We start from the raw sequence: 21,427 nt of genomic DNA on the forward strand, positions 1-21,427 counted from the left end.
TTAAGTTTTCGCGCTGAGAGAAGCGGAGGGCCAGTCACGTGACCGCCAAAAGCCAATGACACTCAGTGACGTCGGCGCCGTGACGTGGCGCGCTAGCCCCGCCTCGCCTCCCATGCGCGCTCATGCCAGGACACAAAAAAGCTCCTGCTTGAGCATGAGCGTCAGCACGGCATTTTTTTTACCATGTCCGAGGCCTTACAGGCACATGCCTGGACCTGGAAGGTGCTGGGTCCACATGACAGGATGAGAGCCTTGCTACATTAGGTTCTGCGCAGTTACTGGGATAAAGGGACTGTTACTGTTAAAAGGCACAACTACCCCACCCAATTTTTTTTTTTTTTTTTTTTTGAAAGATCCTTAGATTCTAAGCAGTTTATGTGGTAGTTTTGGACAGGACCCAGACAGCATGATATCAAACAGATTTGGAGAATAGTACATTTTCAACCATATGCAGCAATAACTCCATGCCCATATCCTCTGTGCTGTACAATGCAAATAATACAAAATACAGCTGAACCCAGTTATAATGCGATCCTCGGACCGCATTATAAAATTTCGCCGCGCGAGGACTTACCGGCATCTGCAGCTCTCCCTGCTTCAGGCTGCAGGAGGGTCACAACACACACACACCACATAATACACATGCAGGGATTGAACCCAGGACCTTTCATATGCTAGTACCAATTCCCTACCTGCTACGCAACAAACTTAACATATAGTACACAGTGCAGTCCACTGCACTGTACTGTAGATGTTAAGTATATTTATAGAGTCTATTTCATCAAACCAATCCTGTGGCGTAGCAGGTAGGGAATTAGTGTCTGTGTGTATGTGTGTGTCTCTGTTAGCAATAAAGCATTGAATGTTTAAAAAATGCAGATGTTGTTAAATCGGGAGCCACGCTCAGACCGCATTATAAGCGGATCCGCGTTGTAGCGGATCGCGCTATAACAGGGTTGAGCTGTACAATGGAATACTTCAATGTCATAGGACACCAAATTCTTCAATTAATAATAGTTTTAAACCTATGTCAACTATGATACCTGTTTGAAGTTCTAGCCTTGGAATGCTGGTTAGCTTGGTGTTTGGTAGCCTGGCTAGTTTTACGGTAGCCAGGGATCTTTGTCCGTTTCAATACACTACTTCTCTGGTTTTCTTTCCCACTTTCAGTCTCACTCTCTGTTGTCAGATCTGTGTCTCTCTTGGCTTTCAATACATTTTTAGGCCCATCTGGTTTTGAACTGGAAGCCTGAAATAGGACAGCACAGAAACAATTCAACGGTCTGAGTGACAAATTCAGCATTCTATTTTGTTAAATACATTTTTATTTCAGGCAAGTATAACGAATACAAATATACATTTTTGGCAATCAAGGGCAATAAAAGGAGACACTGAAAGAGTACATAAGAAGAAAACAGTTCAAAAATGAGTTTGTCTGCTCACTCCTGGGAGAAGTTCAAAACAGATAAAGCCAGGGGTCGAAACGTGATTGTAAAATGCGGTACAGATAACAACTACTTTTGTTTTATTTACAAATATTACATTTTACTTTCTTTTTAAAGAAAAGGGAATTTGAGAAAGCCTGCCCTTTCCATTTAAAACAGCATTAATGTTACTGACATCTAAGTTACAGTCTAAAGTGTTTTGATCCAAAGTTGAATACTGTACATGTAAATCTTGTGCATATCAGGCAAAGTCTCCATAGGTTTTGTTAAGACCCTTCAACCACTAGATAAAAACTCTATTATATTTTTGTCTATTGCGTGTGTGCAGTATCACGGGAGACCAGGCATGTACACCCTTTTTACCGGGATCATCAATTGGGCAAAACAAGATAATGAAATAAATTGTAATTTATTCACTTAAAATAGGCATACACACAATGGAACACAAACTACATAAGAAATAAACACTTACTTGGGACCTGAGGCAAAAATAAATAAATAGACTTTTCTAGCTGAATTGAACGAAAATTTACAGTATAATGTTCCAACCTTAATAACAATGGTATGCTTCAATTTCGTACCTTCTCCAGAAGTTCTGATATCTGATCCTCTAATTTTTTAATTCTCATTTCACGTAACATGTTGTTGGCATCTTGATATTTGGGAACCTCTAGCTCTGATGACGAGGGAGCATCTATACCAGAACTCAAGGTATCTGAGACAATGGTAGTCAAATGCTTTCGGTAATGAGATAATACCTCATCGATTCGAGGTGTTATTACAGGAAAATTTGTCAACACCTAATGTAACAAAGAAAGCATAAAAAAACAAAAAATTAAAACAAAATCATTCAGAAGTGCCAAGTGATGCGCAACCATTGATACATTTACCAAAATCAATTATCCCCATTAAATATAGTTACTTAAGTGTGAAATTATTATGAAATGGGTTACATACTGTATGAAAGGAATTGATGCAACACTAAAATGGCACACATACTAATTGATAAATATAAAGTCACACCCTTTCACAATTTAATCTATATAGAACAGAAATGTGTAAGACCTTTCAGCAGTGACTACAGCAGGAAAAATGGGTTCTTACCGTTTCTTCTTTGCTTTCAGTGTCATAACCAATTAAATATTCCAAAAAGTCTAAATTGGGCAAATCAGTTGCATCTCCTTCAAGCCCAATAACTGACTCACCCAACCAGTTTGTCCCATCTAGGGCTCTTAATTGCGGTAAACTTTGCAGAACAATTTTTCTGTACCCTATAGACATTACAACATAATACATAATTAGAATTGGGAATATGTTTTAGGCAATTTTCTTAACCACTCGTGTATAACATCTAAAAGGTGCAATATCAAAATGTGAGCGTAAACAGGATATTCACGCAACTTGTTTTTATTTAATGCATCCTTACACACCATATGCTACAAACATAGGTAAAGCTGCAGACCAAGCAATTTCTTACATTTTTTTTTAACCAAATCAGTTCTGTACTATGAGAAAATACTTGTAGCATTTTTTTAAACAACTCTGAATTACATTGTTTTAAGTATTATAATGTAACAAGCCTTTTTGTTTCTATAGCAACCATTTACAAAGTCACAGATATTGAGTCAATACTCCTCTGCAGTCCTTAAGTGAAGGGGTCCTCAACTCCAGTCCTCAAGGCCCTCCAACAGGTCAGGTTTTCAGGATATCCAGCTTCAGCACAGATGGCTCAATCAGTGGTTCAGTCATTGACTGAGCCGCTGATTGAGCCACCTGTGCTGAAGCCGGGATATTCTGAAAACCTGACCTGTTGGAGGGCCTTGAGGACTGGAGTTGAGGACCCCTGCTTTAGTGAATCCCCGAGCCAAATCTTCGCCGACCGATCACAGGAGAACAGATCGATCGGCAAATTAGCTAATGACCTATCATTGTGTGAATTGTGTTGATACACATATTAAAAAAAGGGGGGGGGGAGGAGCTTGGACTGCTGTTTTAACAGCTATTATGTCAAATCTTGAAAAACTTTGTGACCATCCGTATCAAATTTATGCTTATTTGTAACAAATGCATGCAATACAATAATGACAAACACCAAACCTGCTTTTGCATTATTGGGGTTTATTTAAAAAAAAATATGTGCAGCTCTACAGTAAAGCAACTTCATGCTGTAACAAAGGACTAAAAATGCAGCAATTATTATAGAAAATATAGTTTCTTTAACTTCAACATCGGTGTGATTATAAAATAATTTCTGTCAAGAAACTACCGTTTATAATTAATTACCTGTTGCATTACAAACTGGGTTGCTTTTTCCACTTTGTTGTAGCGTAAGATGAAGCAAGTAATTTAGCCCCACCATGCTCTGGAGTACATGGTTAATGTCACTTATGCAATTGCTATGGAGATAAAGGTGGCTGAGCTTGTGATTTCCTCCATGGAGTGCTACCAATCCTAGAAAACAAAAACGTCACTTATATAGCGACATTTCTATGGTTGTGAAGATCATTCTCCGTACAATAGCGATTTCTGTTTAAACCTCAATTTAGCAAATAAGACATTGCAACTTTTGGCAAATTTTGGCAAAAGACAAGTGGTAAAAGAAAATGTTAAAACACGCTAGTTTTTTTTTTTTTTTTTTTTTTTTACTATAAAATGGCCAGATTTGTAATGAGTTACCAAAGAAATCCATCCTTCTACTTGTATGCTGTATGAGCTGAATCATTATGTTCTAAATAAAATGTAAAAAAGATAACATTTAAAATAGAATACTGAGCAAGTGCTTTTAACAATATACTGTACTGTAGATATCCATTCAGTGGCTGCTAATGTATCTTTCGCAGGACAACAAAGGCCTCTTAATATAGGGTAAAGTAAACATGGTAAAAAGCAGAAGCAACAGCTGCCAAAATACCACATGCTAATGCCTTTCTCGAAGGAAAATTGAGTGATTATGCATTATTTCCACATCAGGGTACTAGCACTCACTGCTTTGGTAGTATTAAACATGAATAACAGCTATTAGGTCAGTAAGCATTGAGAAAACCTTTAAAAACCATAAAGGGTTAGCATATAACCACCCGCAATACTGTCCCTAGGTTTTCGTGACTTATTTTTATTATATATAAATAAAAAAAGATGTATCCCACTGTTTATTTGCACATACAAATAAATAGATTGTCCTATTGCGTACCGCTGAGGCATGCAACATGACTGATCAAAGGCGCAAGCAACATGACTGATCAAAGGCGCAAGCAACATTACAGAAAACAAACTCTTAGAAATAACTGTGCAGGGGAATTACATTTAAGAATTGGCATCATAATTGTTTTATTAACTTGTGGTATCAAATTATAAAGGACGGATAAAACGTTTTGAAAATGTGAGAATGCAGTACTGTATCAACTATAATTCTGCGAGGTTGCGCTTCCTCAATTCACAGCTCCCATCAGAGTTATATTTCATGCTGTCCAAATTTATGTGGAATTCACATTTAAAAACACACATCCATAGATGACTCAACAACACTATTTTGGTTTTACTTGTGATTTAATGAAAAAGAACAAATGTGTAATTTACTTGTGACATTGGGCAAGTCACTTTGTGTTCCTGTGCCTTAGGCACCAAAAACATAGACTGCAATCTCATGTGGTTTGGGACCGTGTATGTAAAAATCCCATTTACAAAGCTGCTTACCACACACTATACAGTAATTGTGAAGCGCTTTGAGTTCCATTGGGAGAAACGGAAAAAATATTTTAGATCTTACATGAATTTTCTTTTCTTGGAAGGTCCTTCCAAGGCAATGCTCACCTATGGGTTAAGTCCCACCTTACTGCTGAGATAGGACAGCAAAAGTTCCACCTGTGGGAGGCCCTATAAATAGCCACACCTTTCCTCCCCAGGTAGTGTTATGATGCAAAAGCTGAAACATAATATCTACACGTTAATATCATACAACAAATGTTATTGGGTGGGAATTGGTGAGCTCTGCCATGGAAGGACCTTCCAGGAAAAGAAAATTACGGTAAGATCTAAAACTATTTTCTCTTTTCCTGGTAGTCTCCATGGCATTGGTGACCAATGGGACTTGCCAAAGCAGTACCTGTAAACAAAAAGTTTTTTTTTCTCAAAATAATAACCACTGACAAATTAAAAGTGTCCTTATTAAACAGAAACAATGGACGGAAAGATTTTCCTGCCAAAGCATGCATCTGCTGAGGCACATCCACATGATTGGACTTCTATGAACACATTTATAAAGTACAATTGCTACCATGCATAACTCTGCAGGAGAAGTTTTAGCCTTTGCCACCCAAGATGCAGCTATCACCCTTGTAGAATGTGCCTTCTTTTGGATGTTGTATCCTTTTTGATAGCCATTATGACCCATTTGCTTATCATTGCCTTGAAGGCTCTTTTTTTCTTCCCATTGACAGCACTAACAAGATACCGGATTTCCGGAAATTCATCGTTCTGGAAATGTGCTGTTTAAGACACTTTACTACATCCAGTGTATGCAATACTCATTCCTCATCATTCAAAGTATTCAGACAAAATGAAGGTAAAAATAAATTCTTGATTAAGATGGAAGGCTCACACCACCCTTTGGTAATTGCAGAACTGATCTTAAGACAACCATGTCCTGGTGAAATATCTGGAATGGTTCCTTGATGCTTTCAATTAGCTAATTCTGTGTGCTGATGTTACTGCTATTAATAGAACCATCTTACATGTCTGATCTCTGTTGAAATGGTTCAAAAGAAGCTCTTGTCCATGATTGCAGAACCAAGGGTAAATTCCAGGCAGGAATTGAATCCTTAAATTAAGGCTAAATTTTCTTTAAGGCAAAAAAAAAAAAAAAAAAAAAAATTATATATATATAATATAGTGTTCGACAAACCTATACATTTGCTCGCCCAGGGCGAGTGGATTTAACCCCCGGGCGAGTAAATATTGGCCCAAGCAGCACACGTTTGGTACTAGGTGGCGAGTAGATTTTTTTGGTGATTTGTCAACCACTGTATGTATGTGTGTATATATATATATATATATATATATATATATATATATATATATATATATATATAAATATAAATATATATATATATATACACACACACAGGTAAACCCCGTTATAACGCGCCTCATTATACCGCGATTCGGTTATAACACGGTTTTCCCGTGGCTCCCGTTTAAAAAAAAATTTTTTTTTTAATTTAATTTTTTTTTGCACACACTGCACATTGCTCACACTGCACACACACTGCTCATTGCTCACACTGCACACACACAGCTCATTGCTCACACTGCACACACTCTGCTCATTTCTCACACTGCAAACACACTGCTCATTGCTCACATTGCACACACACACTGCTCATTGCTCACATTGCACACACACTGCTCATTGCTCACACTGCACACACACTGACACACTGCTCACACTGCACACACACTGCTCATTGCTCACACTGCACACACACTGCTCATTGCTCACATTGACACACTGCTCATTGCTCACACTGCTCATTGCTCACACTGCACACACACTGCTCATTGCTCACACTGCACACACACCTCACACTGCACACTGCACACACACTGCTCATTGCTCACACTGCTCATTGCTCACACTGCACACACTGCACACACACTGCTCATTGCTCACACTGCACACACTGCTCATTGCTCACACTGCACACACACTGCTCATTGCTCACACTGCACACACACTGCTCATTGCTCACACTGCACACACACTGCTCATTGCTCACACTGCACACACACTGATCATTGCTCACACTGCACACATTGCTCATTGCTCACACTGCACACACACTGCTCATTGCTCACACTGCACACACTGACACACTGCTCACACACTGCTCATTGCACACACACACACACACACACACACACACACACACACACACACACACACACACACACACACACACACACACACACACACACACACACACACACACACCCTCCCAATACACATATACATAAATCAGCCTTACCTTGGGTATGATTTTTGAGGCCTGTGGCTGCAGGGAGGGGGGGGGGGGGGCGCTGTGTGCCGGTGGGGGTGGTGCTGCGGTGGAGGGGGGTGATGGCTGCGGGGGCCCCCGATGCTGCGGGGGCTGGTGGGATGGCCCGGTGCAGCGCGGGGGGGCAGGTAGGTGGGGGTAGGTTGGCGGTACGGCCCGGGGCGGGGGGTGGGACCTCATTGTGCTGTGGGGGGGGTGGCGGTGCCCTGCGCTGCGCTGGAGTGGCAGGACGACCCTGCGCTACAGCGGGGCGAGGGGGCCCGGTCCTGCGAGGGGGGGTGATGGTGCTGGGGGAGGGGAGGTGACGGTGCTGGGGATGGGGGGGTTGGTGCTGCGGGGGTCCAGGCGGCTGATCACCTGTTCCCCGGGCCTCCCTCTCGCGCCGGAGCTGATGACTTCCGGCAGACCGGCACTGTCGATAGGGAGACCAGTGCCGGTGCAGTTTTTTTTTATTTAACATATACTGTACTGTATTAAATTAACGGGCATGGCCCTTTGCCCTGGGAGGGAGAGGGTAGGGGCTGGGAGGGAGAGGGGGCTGGGAGGGAGAGGGGGCTGGGAGGGAGAGGGAGGAGGCATGTGGCCCGCATGTAGGGCTTCCGGACACCACTTCCTTCCTTCCCTCCTCACTCCCTCCCGAAGAGGCGCGCAGCGGCCATTTTTTGTAAATTAGCGTGACCCCGTTACTAACGCGGTGGTCTCGGGGTGGACCCCGAGGACCGCGTTATAACGGGGTTTACCTGTATATATCAGTACCGTGTTAGCCGAGCTTCAATAATCAAAAAATAAATAGATGATACCGTTCTGTGGCTAACAAAATGCTTTTATTTGTGCGAGCTTTCGAGTTACACTGATCTCTTCTTGCGGCGATGTTACAATGAATGAAGCAAGCAAAAGGTATACTTAAAAACAGTGTCTCTTGAAATGTTATCTGTGCTTGTCCTTCCCCCGGTTGGATGTGTTTTATGGCTAGAGGTGTCAAAAGGTTCCTGAAAGCAAGTGATGTAAGAGTGTGTGTGTATATGTGTGAATATAAGTGAATGGAGAGCCCACAGTATATACAGTGCTTTACAAAAGGTGTGTGTGGAGTGGGAGTGGATATAAATGGTGTGGAAATGTGAGAGATTGTAGCACAACTAAAAGTGTGTGTGGATACTATGTGGTCCCTATTGGTGTATAGGGATGGAAAAACAAGGAGTATTAGTATGTGTAAGAGACAGCTGTGTGTGCATACATATAGCACAGTATGTACAGACATGGTATATATATATATATATATATATATATATATATATATATATACACACACATGTAGAGGTATCAGTACCGTGTTAGCCGAGCTTCAATAATCAAAAAATAAATAGATGATACCGTTCTGTGGCTAACGAAATGCTTTTATTTGTGCGAGCTTTCGAGATACACTGATCTCTTCTTCCGGCGATGTTACAATGAATGAAGCAAGGATTACTTAAAAACAGTGTCTCTTGGAATGTTATCTGTGCTGGTCCTTCCCCCGGTGTGGATAAGATTTATGGCTGGAGGTGTCAAAGGGTAACTGAAAGCAAGTGAAGAAAGAGTGTGTATGTGTATCAGTGTGAATAAAAATGAATGGAGAGCCCACAGTATAAACAGTGCTCTACACAAGGTGTGTGTGGAGTGAGAGGGGATATAAATGGTGTGGGTGGGTGTGGAAATGTGAGGGTTTGTAGCACAACTAAAAGTGTATGTGGTCCCTATTGGTGTATAGGGATGGAAAAATAAGGAGTATTAGTATGTGTGAGAGACAGCTGTGTGTGCATACATATAGCACAGTATGTACATACATGGCCTTTAGCGCTCATGGGAAGAGAGTTCGCTAGTGTCAGTAATGACTCATAAAATTTCGATCTCTGTTTAGGCCACTGCTAAGTGTCCCGAACAGTTGCATAAATTTGTATTCATGCAACCGTCTCTCTTTCGGGGTTTTAAGATTACCTTTGAGTATGGCAACCCTCAGATCGTTCATCTTATGGCCAGAGTCAGAGAAATGTTCGCCAACAGGACTGTCTCTTGTTCCGCGTGTGATGCTGTGGCGATGCAGGTTCATTCTCTTGTTTAGCCCCTGTCCTGTCTCACCTATGTAGTAGCAGCCCCCTGGGCATTTCATGCACATGATGAGGTACACGACATTGCTGGAGGAACAGGTGAACCCTCCTCTGATTTTGTATTCCCGATTCTTGTGTGGTATTTGTATTGTGTCCGCTGTGTAGAGCATTGCGCAGGTTTTGCATCTTGGGTCCTGGCATGGTTATGTCCCGCATTCAGTTGTACTGCTGAATACTTTACTCCTCACCATAATATTCTTGAGATTATGGGGTTGTCTGTATGATAATAAGGGTGCTTCAGGGAAGACCTGTTGCAGTCTTGTATCTTCCTGGAGGATGGGTTGTAGTTTCCTGGCGATCTTGCGTAGGGCTCCTAGGTGTGGGTTATATGTGACCACCAAAGGTACCCTGTCGCTTGTCTCCTTCTGTTTGTATTCAAGGAGATCACTTCTTGGTATTCTGGTGGCTTTGTGAATTTGCTGGTCTACAATTCTGTGGTTATATCCACGGTTTATAAAGTCTGATCTCAAGGCTTTAATCCGCTGGTCTCTGTCTGCTGTGTCGGAGCATATCCGGTTGTATCGTATGGCTTGACTGTAGATGGTTGCATGTTTGGTGTGTGTCGGGTATATATATATATATATTACACACACACACACACTTCATTATGAGATCTACCATAGCGAATTGTCTTCCTAGTAATGCTGATAATCCCAATATTTGAACCTTCAGGAAACGAACACTGAGTCCTGACTCCAAGCCTTTCTGTAAAGATTCTAGGATTGCTGGAACAGGTGGCTCAAAATGTTATATTCTGGTGTTCACACCAGTGAAAAAAGCGTTAGCAAATTCTATAATACACACTAGATGTTGAGATCTTCCTTGCTGCTATCAAGGTCTATATGGCTGTGTGACACACCCGTGGTCTTGGGTAAGATCCACGCAACCTCTAGACTGTTAAATTCCAATATTCCGGATTGGGATGTTGAACTGGGCCATGGGACAAGAAACCTGGGAACACTGGTAATTGCGGCGGTTTGTCCGTTACCATGTTGATTAATTGTGGAACCAGACTCTGCGTGGCCAGTTTCAAACTATTGCCAGTAGTTCAGCCCCATTCAGACTTAGTTTTCTGAGTACCCTCGGTATAAGAGGAATTGGAGAAAATATGTACGCCAGTTAAAAGTCCCATTAAAAGGAGAGGGTGTCCATACAGACGGCTTTCGGGTGAAACTTGCTTGAAGTGACCATGTTTCACCTGTTTGATGCTACCGCAAAATCAGGTCCATCTTGGAAAGTTCCCATCTTTCCACTGTCTGAAGATGGTCTTTGGACCTCACATTCAGGTGATTGGATTGGTCCGTCGCCTAGAGAGAATATGACTACTTTCTGTGGAAACCCCTTAAAGTCTATCGCTGTAGCCCCATAACAGTATTCGGTCGGTGTCCACCTTCTTGTGCTAACCATGGGACCCAAACCCTGTTAAATTTATGGGTGTTTTCCCTGTGGTAGATAGGCTGTGATGCTTTCCATGAAGAGTATGTATCAAACTCTATTCTTTATAGCCGCAAGATCTGGAACAGCCGGTTTGTTCCAGCATGTTGCTATAACGCATCTTGAAGCCGTAAAGATATGAGAGAACAGCTTATAAGATAATTTGGGAATGTTCTTGGGTGGTTTTCCCAAAAGGGCCAGCCGAGGAGTGCAGGTCCAACATGGAATTTGCTAAAGTAAAGAAAGGTCTGCCTCCACACAACCTCTATCCTGGGACAGAACCACTAGGTTGTCCACAGCCTCGAAAGCAAATCGAGGAGTTAAAATTGCTAATGGTGCGCATTCTGACAGGTGTTCCAATGTAGTAGTAACTTGTATGTGTTCTCCTTTACCACTATGCAAATTGAGCTGGAGGCCACTGCCTCAGATATTTTGCCAGTCCTACATCTCCAAGGTTGTTGCTAATTCTGCTTCCCAATTTAGCATGTATTGGCATTTGGCATCTAGCATGATATGAAGGAGCAATTGGTAAATAAGCAAAATCAAACCCTTATCGAGGTGTGTAAGAAAATATCTTACAAACAGGTCACCATGTCCGGGGACGCTACTGAATGCCTAGAAGTAGCGAAGTGCTTTATATGGAGGTATCTAAAAAAATGTTGGCGAGGAGTAAAGCTTTAGAATCACATAAATCTTTTGAGGTAGGTCCCAGTTATCATGTCCCTGATCCTCGTAATCTTTTCCATCTTCCAGGCTTGGAATGATAAGGGTTCCATTCCCGGCTGGAATTTGAGATTCTGAAATAAAAGGAACCATGTCAGATCTTTTAGTTGAGAGATGAAAACGGAATTTATGTACTGTAGGTCCCACAAGTTAAGGAAGTTTCTGATTGTATGGCAGGCCGTAGCAGCCTTGGGGCAATCATTTTTGTTAAGCCTAAGGATTTAGTTTGTTAGCGGGTGCACCAACCTCATTCTCCACATCGCCCACCCTCTGATGTTACTGTGGGAATTTCAGAGCAACAGTTGGGCTAGTTGGGAGGCTTGTATGTATTTACAGAAGATTGGGGCTGTGAGGCCTCCCAATGAGGTCGGCCTCTGAAGGATCGATTCTTTTGCCCTGTGGTCTTCTTCTACCCCATATAAATCTTGATACACTGGACTGTATGTCCTTGAGATCTCAATGGGGGACAGGTATCGGAAGAGTGCAGAATAATTACAACTTCAAAAGAAAATGAACTTTTACCGAAATTATTCTCCCTAAACATGAAATGCTATACTTTTTCCAGGATTCTAGCGAGATTTTTAAAATGTCTCAAGACTGTCGGGTATTTGGCAGAGTATGGCGACTCAAATGATCTGGTGATATTGATGTCCAAAAATGGGAGAGTGTATTTGCACCAGGAAAATTCAAAGTTTATGGATTGTAATTTGATCAGGCTCTTTGGGAGATTGACATTCGGGCCATTGATTTGGCTTGTTTAATTTTAAACCCAGAGATCGGACCAAAGTGCTCAAGCTCATGAAACGTATTGGGAAGAGAGATTAGAGCCCTAGTTATTGGTAGCAATATGCAGTCTGCAAAAAGTGACCGCTTAGTCCTTTATGCCAATAGTGATGCCTGATATATTAGGGTTCCTCCTAATTGTAGCTGCCAGGGGCTCAATAGACAGGCCGGACAGCAATGGGGATAGAGGACATCCCTGTCTAGTTCCATTTGCTATGACTACAGTTCAGATAACATCCTGGAGCATTTGATCATAGTGCTTGGGGATTTACACCTGAGAGTGAAACTTCCAGGAGAAGCTAAAGCTCTGGAGCACTTGGAATAAGTACCCCCAGTCCAGACTATTAAAGGCTTTCTCTGCGTCTAGTGAAAGCAGCATCGTTGGGGTCTTTGTAGACTAAGCCCTGTGTATTAGGTTAATAGTTTTACGGACATTAGCCGGGGCATGTCTGGAGGGGATGAAACCAGTCTAGTCATGGTGAATCAGTGAGGGCATGAAAGCCTTCACGCGTCTAGCTAAAATATTTGCATACAGCTTCAAGTCTGTTTATGAGGGTTATGGGGCGATAGCTGGCACAAATCGTAGGATCTTTGCCTTTTTTTTTATGTACAGTATTAGGACGATATTCGCCAGGGACAATGACACGGGTATTGGGGAGCCATCCAAAAATTAGTTAAACCGTCCTGTAAAATGTGGTATTAGAATTTTGGCAAACTTTTAATAATATAATTATTAATATTATAATTTTATTATAAAAATAACATTTGCGAATCCATCCAGACCCGAGGTTTTAGAGCTCTTATGCTTCTTAATTACTGCAGCCACTTCCTTGTGTGAGCTAGATTTGTTAAGGTGGGCTTTTTGCAGGGTGAGCAGATTGGAAAGTTGCCAGGAGTTCAAGTATGTCTGTAAATTGGCCGGTGTGCCCCTCTTACAATCTGACTTTTTCCTATCAGAATTTTTGATAAAACCCACATAATTGCTTGGTAATTAAAGTCGGGTCATGTGTTAGAGTACCATACACCAGCCTAATGGCATGGATATTTTGGTCTGAGAAAGTGTCACTCAACCTCCTAGCCAAAATTGTATGGGCCTTATTAATCCTTTCGTAGGACTTCTGGGATGCCCAACGCATTGCCTGCTCTATCTTGTAACTTGGGCATGGGTTGAGTTCCCCCCATGTCATTGTTTCAGCTAATGAAGTGTCAAGGTAGTTTATCTTATGTTTCTCCTCAAGTTTATTTAATTCTGATGTTAACTCAGAGATGCGCTTCATCCTGCATTTTTTTTCCGGTAGGAACCTGCTCTAATAAGGACACACTATAACCGCTTTGTGGGCTTCCTATATGGTGGCTTTCCAGAGGTCCTGGGAGAGGTTGTGACTGGAAGAAAAAGCTCAATTTGTAACCTAATTGTTTCACTACTTCTGGAGCGCACAGGAAGGATTAATTTAGGCACCATTGCCCAATACCATCATGGGGAGCTATATTGGGGATTATGACGTTCACCATCGCATAGTCTGACCAGCAGCCTTCTTTTTAATGGTAGACTCAGAAGCCTTGTTAACTCCACCTTCCTCTGGCTGTATACCTGCAGCACTGATAGACATAGGTGACACAGCTCCATTGGATTTACCTTGTATTCTTAGGGATAGCACACTTTCCTGAACCAGAATTAAATTAAGACAGCGGATTAGATTAGCAGATTTATTTGGCATACTTTCCAAACTTCTGCAAGCTTTATGTAAGGAATCGGGGAAAACGTCCCCCGCGCCGTGTTCCCTCCTTACTTGCTGCAGCGCTCCTCCCCGCTCTGGTTACAGAGCGCCCGCATCTCTTCACGCTGAACCACGGAGCTTGGCTGCGCACCTCTCGCACGTGACAGAGCGCACCACTCCCCACCAGCGTTTCAAGTGCCAGTATTGCCTCCGGCAGCCTATCCTGGTCTCCGCAAAGGCCGCGCCTCTGCTCCTCCGCCCCCCTTGCTACTGGTTCCTGTTTCCTATTTAAACCCTGCCTGCTCATTCTCTCATTGCTAAACATAATCCTGTGTAGCCTTGTGTTCCTGTGATTGCTGTGCCTTGTACCTTGTTCCTGTGTTTCTCTGCTGCTTCCCTTGTGTACCAACCCGGCTTGACTTTAGGACCCTCTCTGGATAACGACCCCGGCTTGCATCTGACTACCCGCACCTCTCCACCCCTGACCACGTCTATCGGATATACTACCACTCTCCCGGCTCCAACCCCTGATCACGCCTCAATGGACATAGATCATCCCTCTGGCTCTGCCCCTGGACTTCAGCAAGTATCACAACTAACCAGATATCTCCTACCAAGACCCGGCTACGCTGACTATCCACTCTCCAGGCGTGCCTCCGCTGCTGTGGGTGCGCAGTCTTGTACTTTCCCACCCCAGTACCGGGGTCCCGCCTTGTTCATGGTGAGCACAAGCGTTACACTTTACAGCTGAGCAGACCTTCCAATGTTTGGGCAAATTTCTCCTGCTTGTGCAGGCTCCTTTGAGTGTCGGCCAACATTTTTTTGCAGCAGAGCAGCGGTCAAGCAAGCATGTTCTTGTTTATTTTCTTTAAAGGGCTGCACGTCTTCCAGGTGACATAGCAACCCCCCTCCCCTGCTGCAAACGGGCGGGCCGGGTGTATAGGAACTTCAGCGCATGGCTCCAGACTGACAGCAGCGACTTACCTTCGCGGTAGAGTGCAGCATAACCAGCTGGTCAGCTTCACTGACTGGCTAATCTTTGGAGTGAGGGACGTCCAGGATCCAGAGGGAGAAAGGAGGCCAGAACTCCATAAAGAAGTCTGATAAGCCCCATTTTTAAACTACCAAAACACAACAAACACTACCTTAGCTAACATTGAAGAAAACAAAATGAAGGACTACCTGGGGAGGAATGCTGTGGCTATCTACAGGGCCTATAACAAGGAATAAATGCTGCACACCACAATATAACAAAGAGTGATAGTTACCGGTGCTCCAATCAATGTACGATCGGCTGCATCCAATCCACGGCATACAAAAAGGAATGAAGATGGGGCACACGGATTTCCAAAATAAAGAGATTTATTAAAGCATGTGCTTTAATAAATCTCTTTATTTTGGAAATCTGTGTGCCCCATCTTCATTCCTTTTTTTTATCTACAGGGCCTCCCAAAGGTGGAACTTTTTGTCTGTTCTATATCATCAGTAGGGTGCAACTTAACCCATTGGTGACCACCATCATAGGGACTAGCAGAAAAAGTGCTATATGAAATAAACATTGTTATTATTACATAAGTCATTTTTCTGTGTATGATTAACATAACTACATTTACAAACTTACCATGTGTACACCCAACATACATATACGTACGTACCTACATGCATAACACACGTTTAGGAGAAAGGTTTGCTTGGCAGCAGGGGGCGGGTCGTAAGGAATGCGGCTGTTCTGGTCTCTCCTTTCCCATGCTCAACTTTGGCTCCTAAATATTCTCCACTCCCCCTGTCGACGGCTGTCTAAGGCCGTGCCTATAGTGCCGGGCGGCGGGGTCGCGGGATTCCGGCAATTTGATTTGTTCAAGGGCCGTCACGTGACGCGACAGCCCTGGAAAAATCAAATTTTTGCCGGCTTCCAGTTTCGGCGACGGTGCTTTGTCGCCGTCGCGCGCACTATAAGCGCACGCGGCGGCAATGTATTTGTTTTCGGGTGATGTCGCATCGCCGGCACTATAAGCGCGGCCTAAGAGTGTGTGTGTGTGTCAACGTATATCTGACACACACACCGACACTCTTCCCCCTGCATATCACCCTCTCCCAGCTGTTGATGCCTCTGCCGCCCTCTCCCTTGCCCCCGATCCAGCTTTGATGTTGCAATCATAAAGCAGGTTCGGGCGTGCTGTTATCGGCGCGGACAACCCTGATATATACATACACATGTACAGTTAAAATCTACATTAATAGGTTTGCTTTTCTTTTACATCCTTTTTCCATAAAAATTGTCTCAATACACCATTAAGCCATATATTTTCTTGTCCCCAATATGGGTAAAGAGTGCATCCATCAAATCTTTTTTCATATTTAACACATTTTCAATACAGCGCTGGCTCTCACAGTATGCTTTGCTTGAAAGCCAGTAGAGTATATTGTGCAGCAAACAAAAGGTTGGTGTGGAAATAGACAATATGACGGAGTCAATGAAAGTGGTGTCTTTCGGTAAAGTGTAATAACGGTGTAGAACGTGAAAAGGTTAACATATCAAAAATGTAAAAAGCCTGTGAAATCTGATCCTTTAGGCAAATTTGAGGGGAAAAATATAACAAAAGTGCATAACATCTAGGGTTAGCCGCCATGGTGTACTCCCTGTTTGCATCATGCACATGTGGACAATTACAGAGCTGAGCTTACATATGTAGTTGCCTATCTTTTGTGCTCAACCGGATGGCCTCCAACATATTGTACTATAACTCTTACTTTATTATAGGGAAGAACATACATATGTCTATTAATTGCAGCCAGAGGCCAGCAGGGCTGTGTGCAATGGAAAGCAACAAGCTTTGTATAGATTTGTGGTTTGAAGCTATTCACATTATATGTTCTCGCGGGAGGTGGCATTTTGGAGATTGTAGCCTTAAATTGTGATACGTGTTACTTTTTTCAATCCTGAAATGTTGCTTTGAAAAAGCAGCATAATCTAACACTAATATGCCAAAAGGCATTACAATAGCAAATGTTTACTGGGATATGTGAGCTTTAATTCAATCATAAATATGTTATTGTCACAATACATTAAGACCTCACAAATGATGAATCATTCTATTACGCTCAAGTGTCTCCGTTTTAATGCACAGCCGTTAATAAAACAACTCTACTAGCAATTCACAATGTCAACTAAGGAAATTAAGAAAACACAAATTGTACATCCACTTACCAGTAAGGTCATGGAGGCGATTATAAGATAAATTTAGTTTCTTGAGATTTATTAACTTCTCCAACCCTGGGGGGGAAAAAAAGGAAGATGTTTCAGATTACAAATGTTTAATAGCTGCAGGCATTTTCAGTAACATACTGTAAACTAGTAGCTATAACTAAGATCTGTAAGGAATCTAATTGGAAAGAACCGGTTTTAGAGATACAATACAGATACTGTACTGTGAGAACCATTTACTGGATAAAAGAAGTTGACATTTGAAGATTTTTTTATTATGTAAATTAATTTATTATTGGGATACATCTTGATGAACCGTCTGAGTTTTTCGTAGATTACATGAAAGGAAACAATCAGTGGTGCTCTTGAAGAACCCCCTGAGGAATTCTTCCAGTATGTTTAGGGTTAATTTTGGAGCACATAAATATTTATAATCATGTTCTATGTTTGTAACAAGGTATGAAATGTAATTACTACATGTAATGACATTTTTAATATATTTGTATTAGGTATCATGGGCAATGCCAACATTATAAAATGCAGACATTTCTAATGTATTAAATTATTTTTTGTTCTATGGCATAAATCTTTTAATCAGTTACAATTAAGGGATTCCAAAAATAAGATTACATTCTTATGGAGGCAGCAGTGAACATACAAAAGAGCTTTGAACAATGAAGTTGAAAATGTATCACTGCTGAATCTATGCATTTCACTCTTCTTGTGAGAGCTTAAACTAAATAAGTGTAGCCCCCTGTAGGAGACTACTAAAGTTTAACTCCGTAAAGGGTTAACACTGTGCTTAGAAAGGGTAACCGCCCTTAGCCCATCACATGGTACAAGATGACTAAGTACAATCCATACCACTTCCTCTGCAGGCATGGGAACCAGACGTCATTAGTGTGTATATATAGTAGGGGGCGGAGAGTTATAGATCCAGGTCCCAGGAGGAGACAGATGGGGGACCTCACTGTGTATAGTGTAAGTCATGTTTATGTGTAGAGTTGTGTGCTTATGGGCGTCTTGTCACCTTTATTATTATATATATTTAGGGAATGTGCCTCTTCCAGTCATAGCCCATAGCAATGGTCTGAGGTTAGTCGTCTGCACTAAAAAAGGAGGAGGATGCATTGCAGTCTGGGGGTAATCTTCTTAAATAAAGAGCTCTGGAGCTCCGTGGAATTGTCTCATACTGACCAGTTTTAAATGTGACCCCCTTCTGATATCTAGAGATATGGAGGGTACTACTCTGAGTGATGGGGTATTGATCCCTGAAGACAGGAGTATCCCTACCACATTCCTGGTGGGAATGAGGCAAATATAAATGCAGGAAAGGGACTAATCACACATACCCAGTACTAAGGATACCAAGTCCAGAATCTCCATAGAATAGTGGTGAGAGCTAAGAGGAAAGAATACTTAATGCAACTGTATTATTTGCCACTCCTTGTCTGAAGAAAATGTTATTACATGAGGAGCTTAATCAATGGAATGAATAAAGCTATAATTTGTGCCAATAAAGTTCCTGGCGTCCTTCATTACCACCATCTTAGCATGCATGCTCAACCAGTCAGGATGCCAGCACCCTGAGAAGGTAAATAGAGACACTGAGCATCGCCTTTATAAAAATAAGTGATACCGATCTAGACCTCTTCTAAGAACCAGGAAAAGAGGGGTTACATGGTGGTCCAATCCCAGTCCCTTCGCTACCTACAGGCTTGGCTTCCAAAATTTGTCTAAAAAGCAGATAACTAAAACTAGGTTTACAGGTTGATTATCAGTAACACAAACCTTCTACTATTGTGAGCTTGTTACAGGACAAATTCAAGCTGTGCAGACAGGTCAAGGAGTTGAGTCCTTCAATCTTGGTTATGAGATTAGACGACAGGTCTAAATGCTGTAAATTACAGAGGTGTCCGAGTCCTTCGATCTTGGAGATTTGGTTACAATGTAAATTGAGGGAATAGAGAAACGAATTCAAGGAAAGTTCCGACAAACTAAGAAAAAAAAATAACAAAACATTAACTCACAAATGTATTGCAGTACTGAAATAATCAAATTAACTACAAATTCAGGAACCGTTTCCACTACCACTGCATGAGAAGTAAAGATGGCAAGAAGATTGCCATGTTTAAAATCTCACCACTACTTTCAACTGACCAGACTACTTCTATTTGTATTGTTTATGAGTTGATAATTCAGCATTCAAAAGTACTTCACCAAATAGGAATTAAACAGAGATACAAAAGCAATTCAATAGGGAAGTTACATGACACTAAGGCTGCGCTCAACGCGACAAATTGGTCGCAATCGCTGGAAGTATTAGACACACAATCAGGATTTTGACACATTTATAACAAGAGCACCAAACGATTGCCAGTTTAGGTAAGAATGTGGAATTATACAAGGTAACATGTTTTACATATAAAAACAATTTTAAAAAAAAGAAAAAAAAAAGAGAAAAAAAAGTTGGAAACCAGTATTGCTGCTTTAATACATTTTCCTCGATATATGATCCATGGAGGTTTTATCTTAATATATAAATTTTAAATTTGTGAGTCTGGTGGTAGATGTGGTGAATCTGATTGGTCCGTGGGTCTGCCCGCCCCCCCCCCCCCGCGACTCATTGGCCAAGAGGTAAGCTCCACTGTGACACACACATTGGTCCCTGTGTCCGCCCGCCCATAGTCAGCCTCCCACTCGACTCTCATTGGCCAAAAGGTACAGTGACATCACTGACTGACACCTACTTCACTGTCACACACTCTCACACCATACCCCCAGAGTACCCCTGCGGAGTCCTTGGTAAGTTTCATCCATCTCACACTGTCACCCCTGTCCACACACACACACACACACACACACACACACACACACACACACACACACACACACACACACACACACACACACACACACACACACACGAGACCATGCTTCTTCACCTAATAAAAACGGCGTTCTCCCTTAACTTTAAAAAAAATGCACCTCCGTCCTCTTCAGCTCCGCACACACGGCCGCCCGATACTCTCTCTAGCCGTGCAGCTTTCTCCACACACCCTGTCTAATTTAACCCACCTCAGACTATCACCCCTGTCTAATTAACTAATTAATTATCAGATGATATTACTTAAGAGATGACCAATATTAATATAAATAAGTGATTCTTTTGAAGAGTATATTTTTGGGGGATATTTAATATCACATGAGATCCATATTAGATGAATGTTACACCTCTTAAAGGGATAAGTTGGAATCTACATTTTACAATATTAAGTGGCTGCTGTGAGTATCTCCTCACTAACTGTCATTTAATGGCTAAACATATTGTTATTTATTTGCTTCACTGAAAAGGGAATAAAAAAACATATGTTTTGCACCTGTGTGTAGAAATTAATCTGTCTTTACACAAAATGGCTGCGGTGAGAATCTCCTCACTGTCATTTAATGCCTACAAATATTGTTATTTATTTGCTTTCACATGCTATTATGCAGTGGTCTTATTATATGTTGCACCTGTATGTAGAAATTAATCTGTCTTTACACAAAATGGCTGCTTGTGAGAATCTCCTCACTAACTGTCATTTAATGCCTACTATCATTTTGGCTCCGCCCCTTATTGACATTTGACCAATCAGAACTTTCTCAGTCAGTGTGTAGTTGGCCTACATTTATCACTCAGGCTTGTTTACAAACAAACTTTTTTCAACAACATCCTTTTTCTTTGCATCCCGGGAAACGCCGGGTATATCACCTTCACCTAATAAAATTTTTACAGTTCCCAAAATGTCCGCCTTCCCGCGCCCACCTTCACCTAATACAAATTTTACAGTTCACAAAATGTCCGCATTCTCGCGCAGCTACAAAAAAAATGTCCGCCTTTGGCCCCTTAACACGCTGAACACTCCCTGCCACCTTACAA

General features: G+C 41.9%; 1 protein-coding gene across 6 annotated transcripts in view; it reads right to left on the minus strand.

Moving 5' to 3' along the window:
- Positions 1-21,427, minus strand: part of LRRCC1 (leucine rich repeat and coiled-coil centrosomal protein 1) — an 81,902-nt gene that overhangs the window by 39,810 nt on the left and 20,665 nt on the right. For 4 of the 6 annotated variants that reach the window (XM_075583003.1, XM_075583004.1, XM_075583001.1 and 1 more), the window contains exons 2-7: positions 19,297-19,502; positions 17,509-17,574; positions 3,729-3,896; positions 2,550-2,716; positions 2,027-2,245; positions 1,044-1,249 (exon numbers count right to left, since the gene is read on the minus strand). In XM_075583003.1, the coding sequence (XP_075439118.1) occupies positions 1,044-1,249; positions 2,027-2,245; positions 2,550-2,716; positions 3,729-3,896; positions 17,509-17,574; positions 19,297-19,502 (1,032 nt within the window). The remainder of the gene's footprint in view (positions 1-1,043; positions 1,250-2,026; positions 2,246-2,549; positions 2,717-3,728; positions 3,897-17,508; positions 17,575-19,296; positions 19,503-21,427) is intronic. The other 2 variants (XM_075583005.1, XM_075583006.1) reach the window with 1 other exon arrangement.

Source organism: Ascaphus truei, chromosome 2, assembly GCF_040206685.1.
Source record: "Ascaphus truei isolate aAscTru1 chromosome 2, aAscTru1.hap1, whole genome shotgun sequence".
Taxonomy (NCBI): domain Eukaryota; kingdom Metazoa; phylum Chordata; class Amphibia; order Anura; family Ascaphidae; genus Ascaphus; species Ascaphus truei.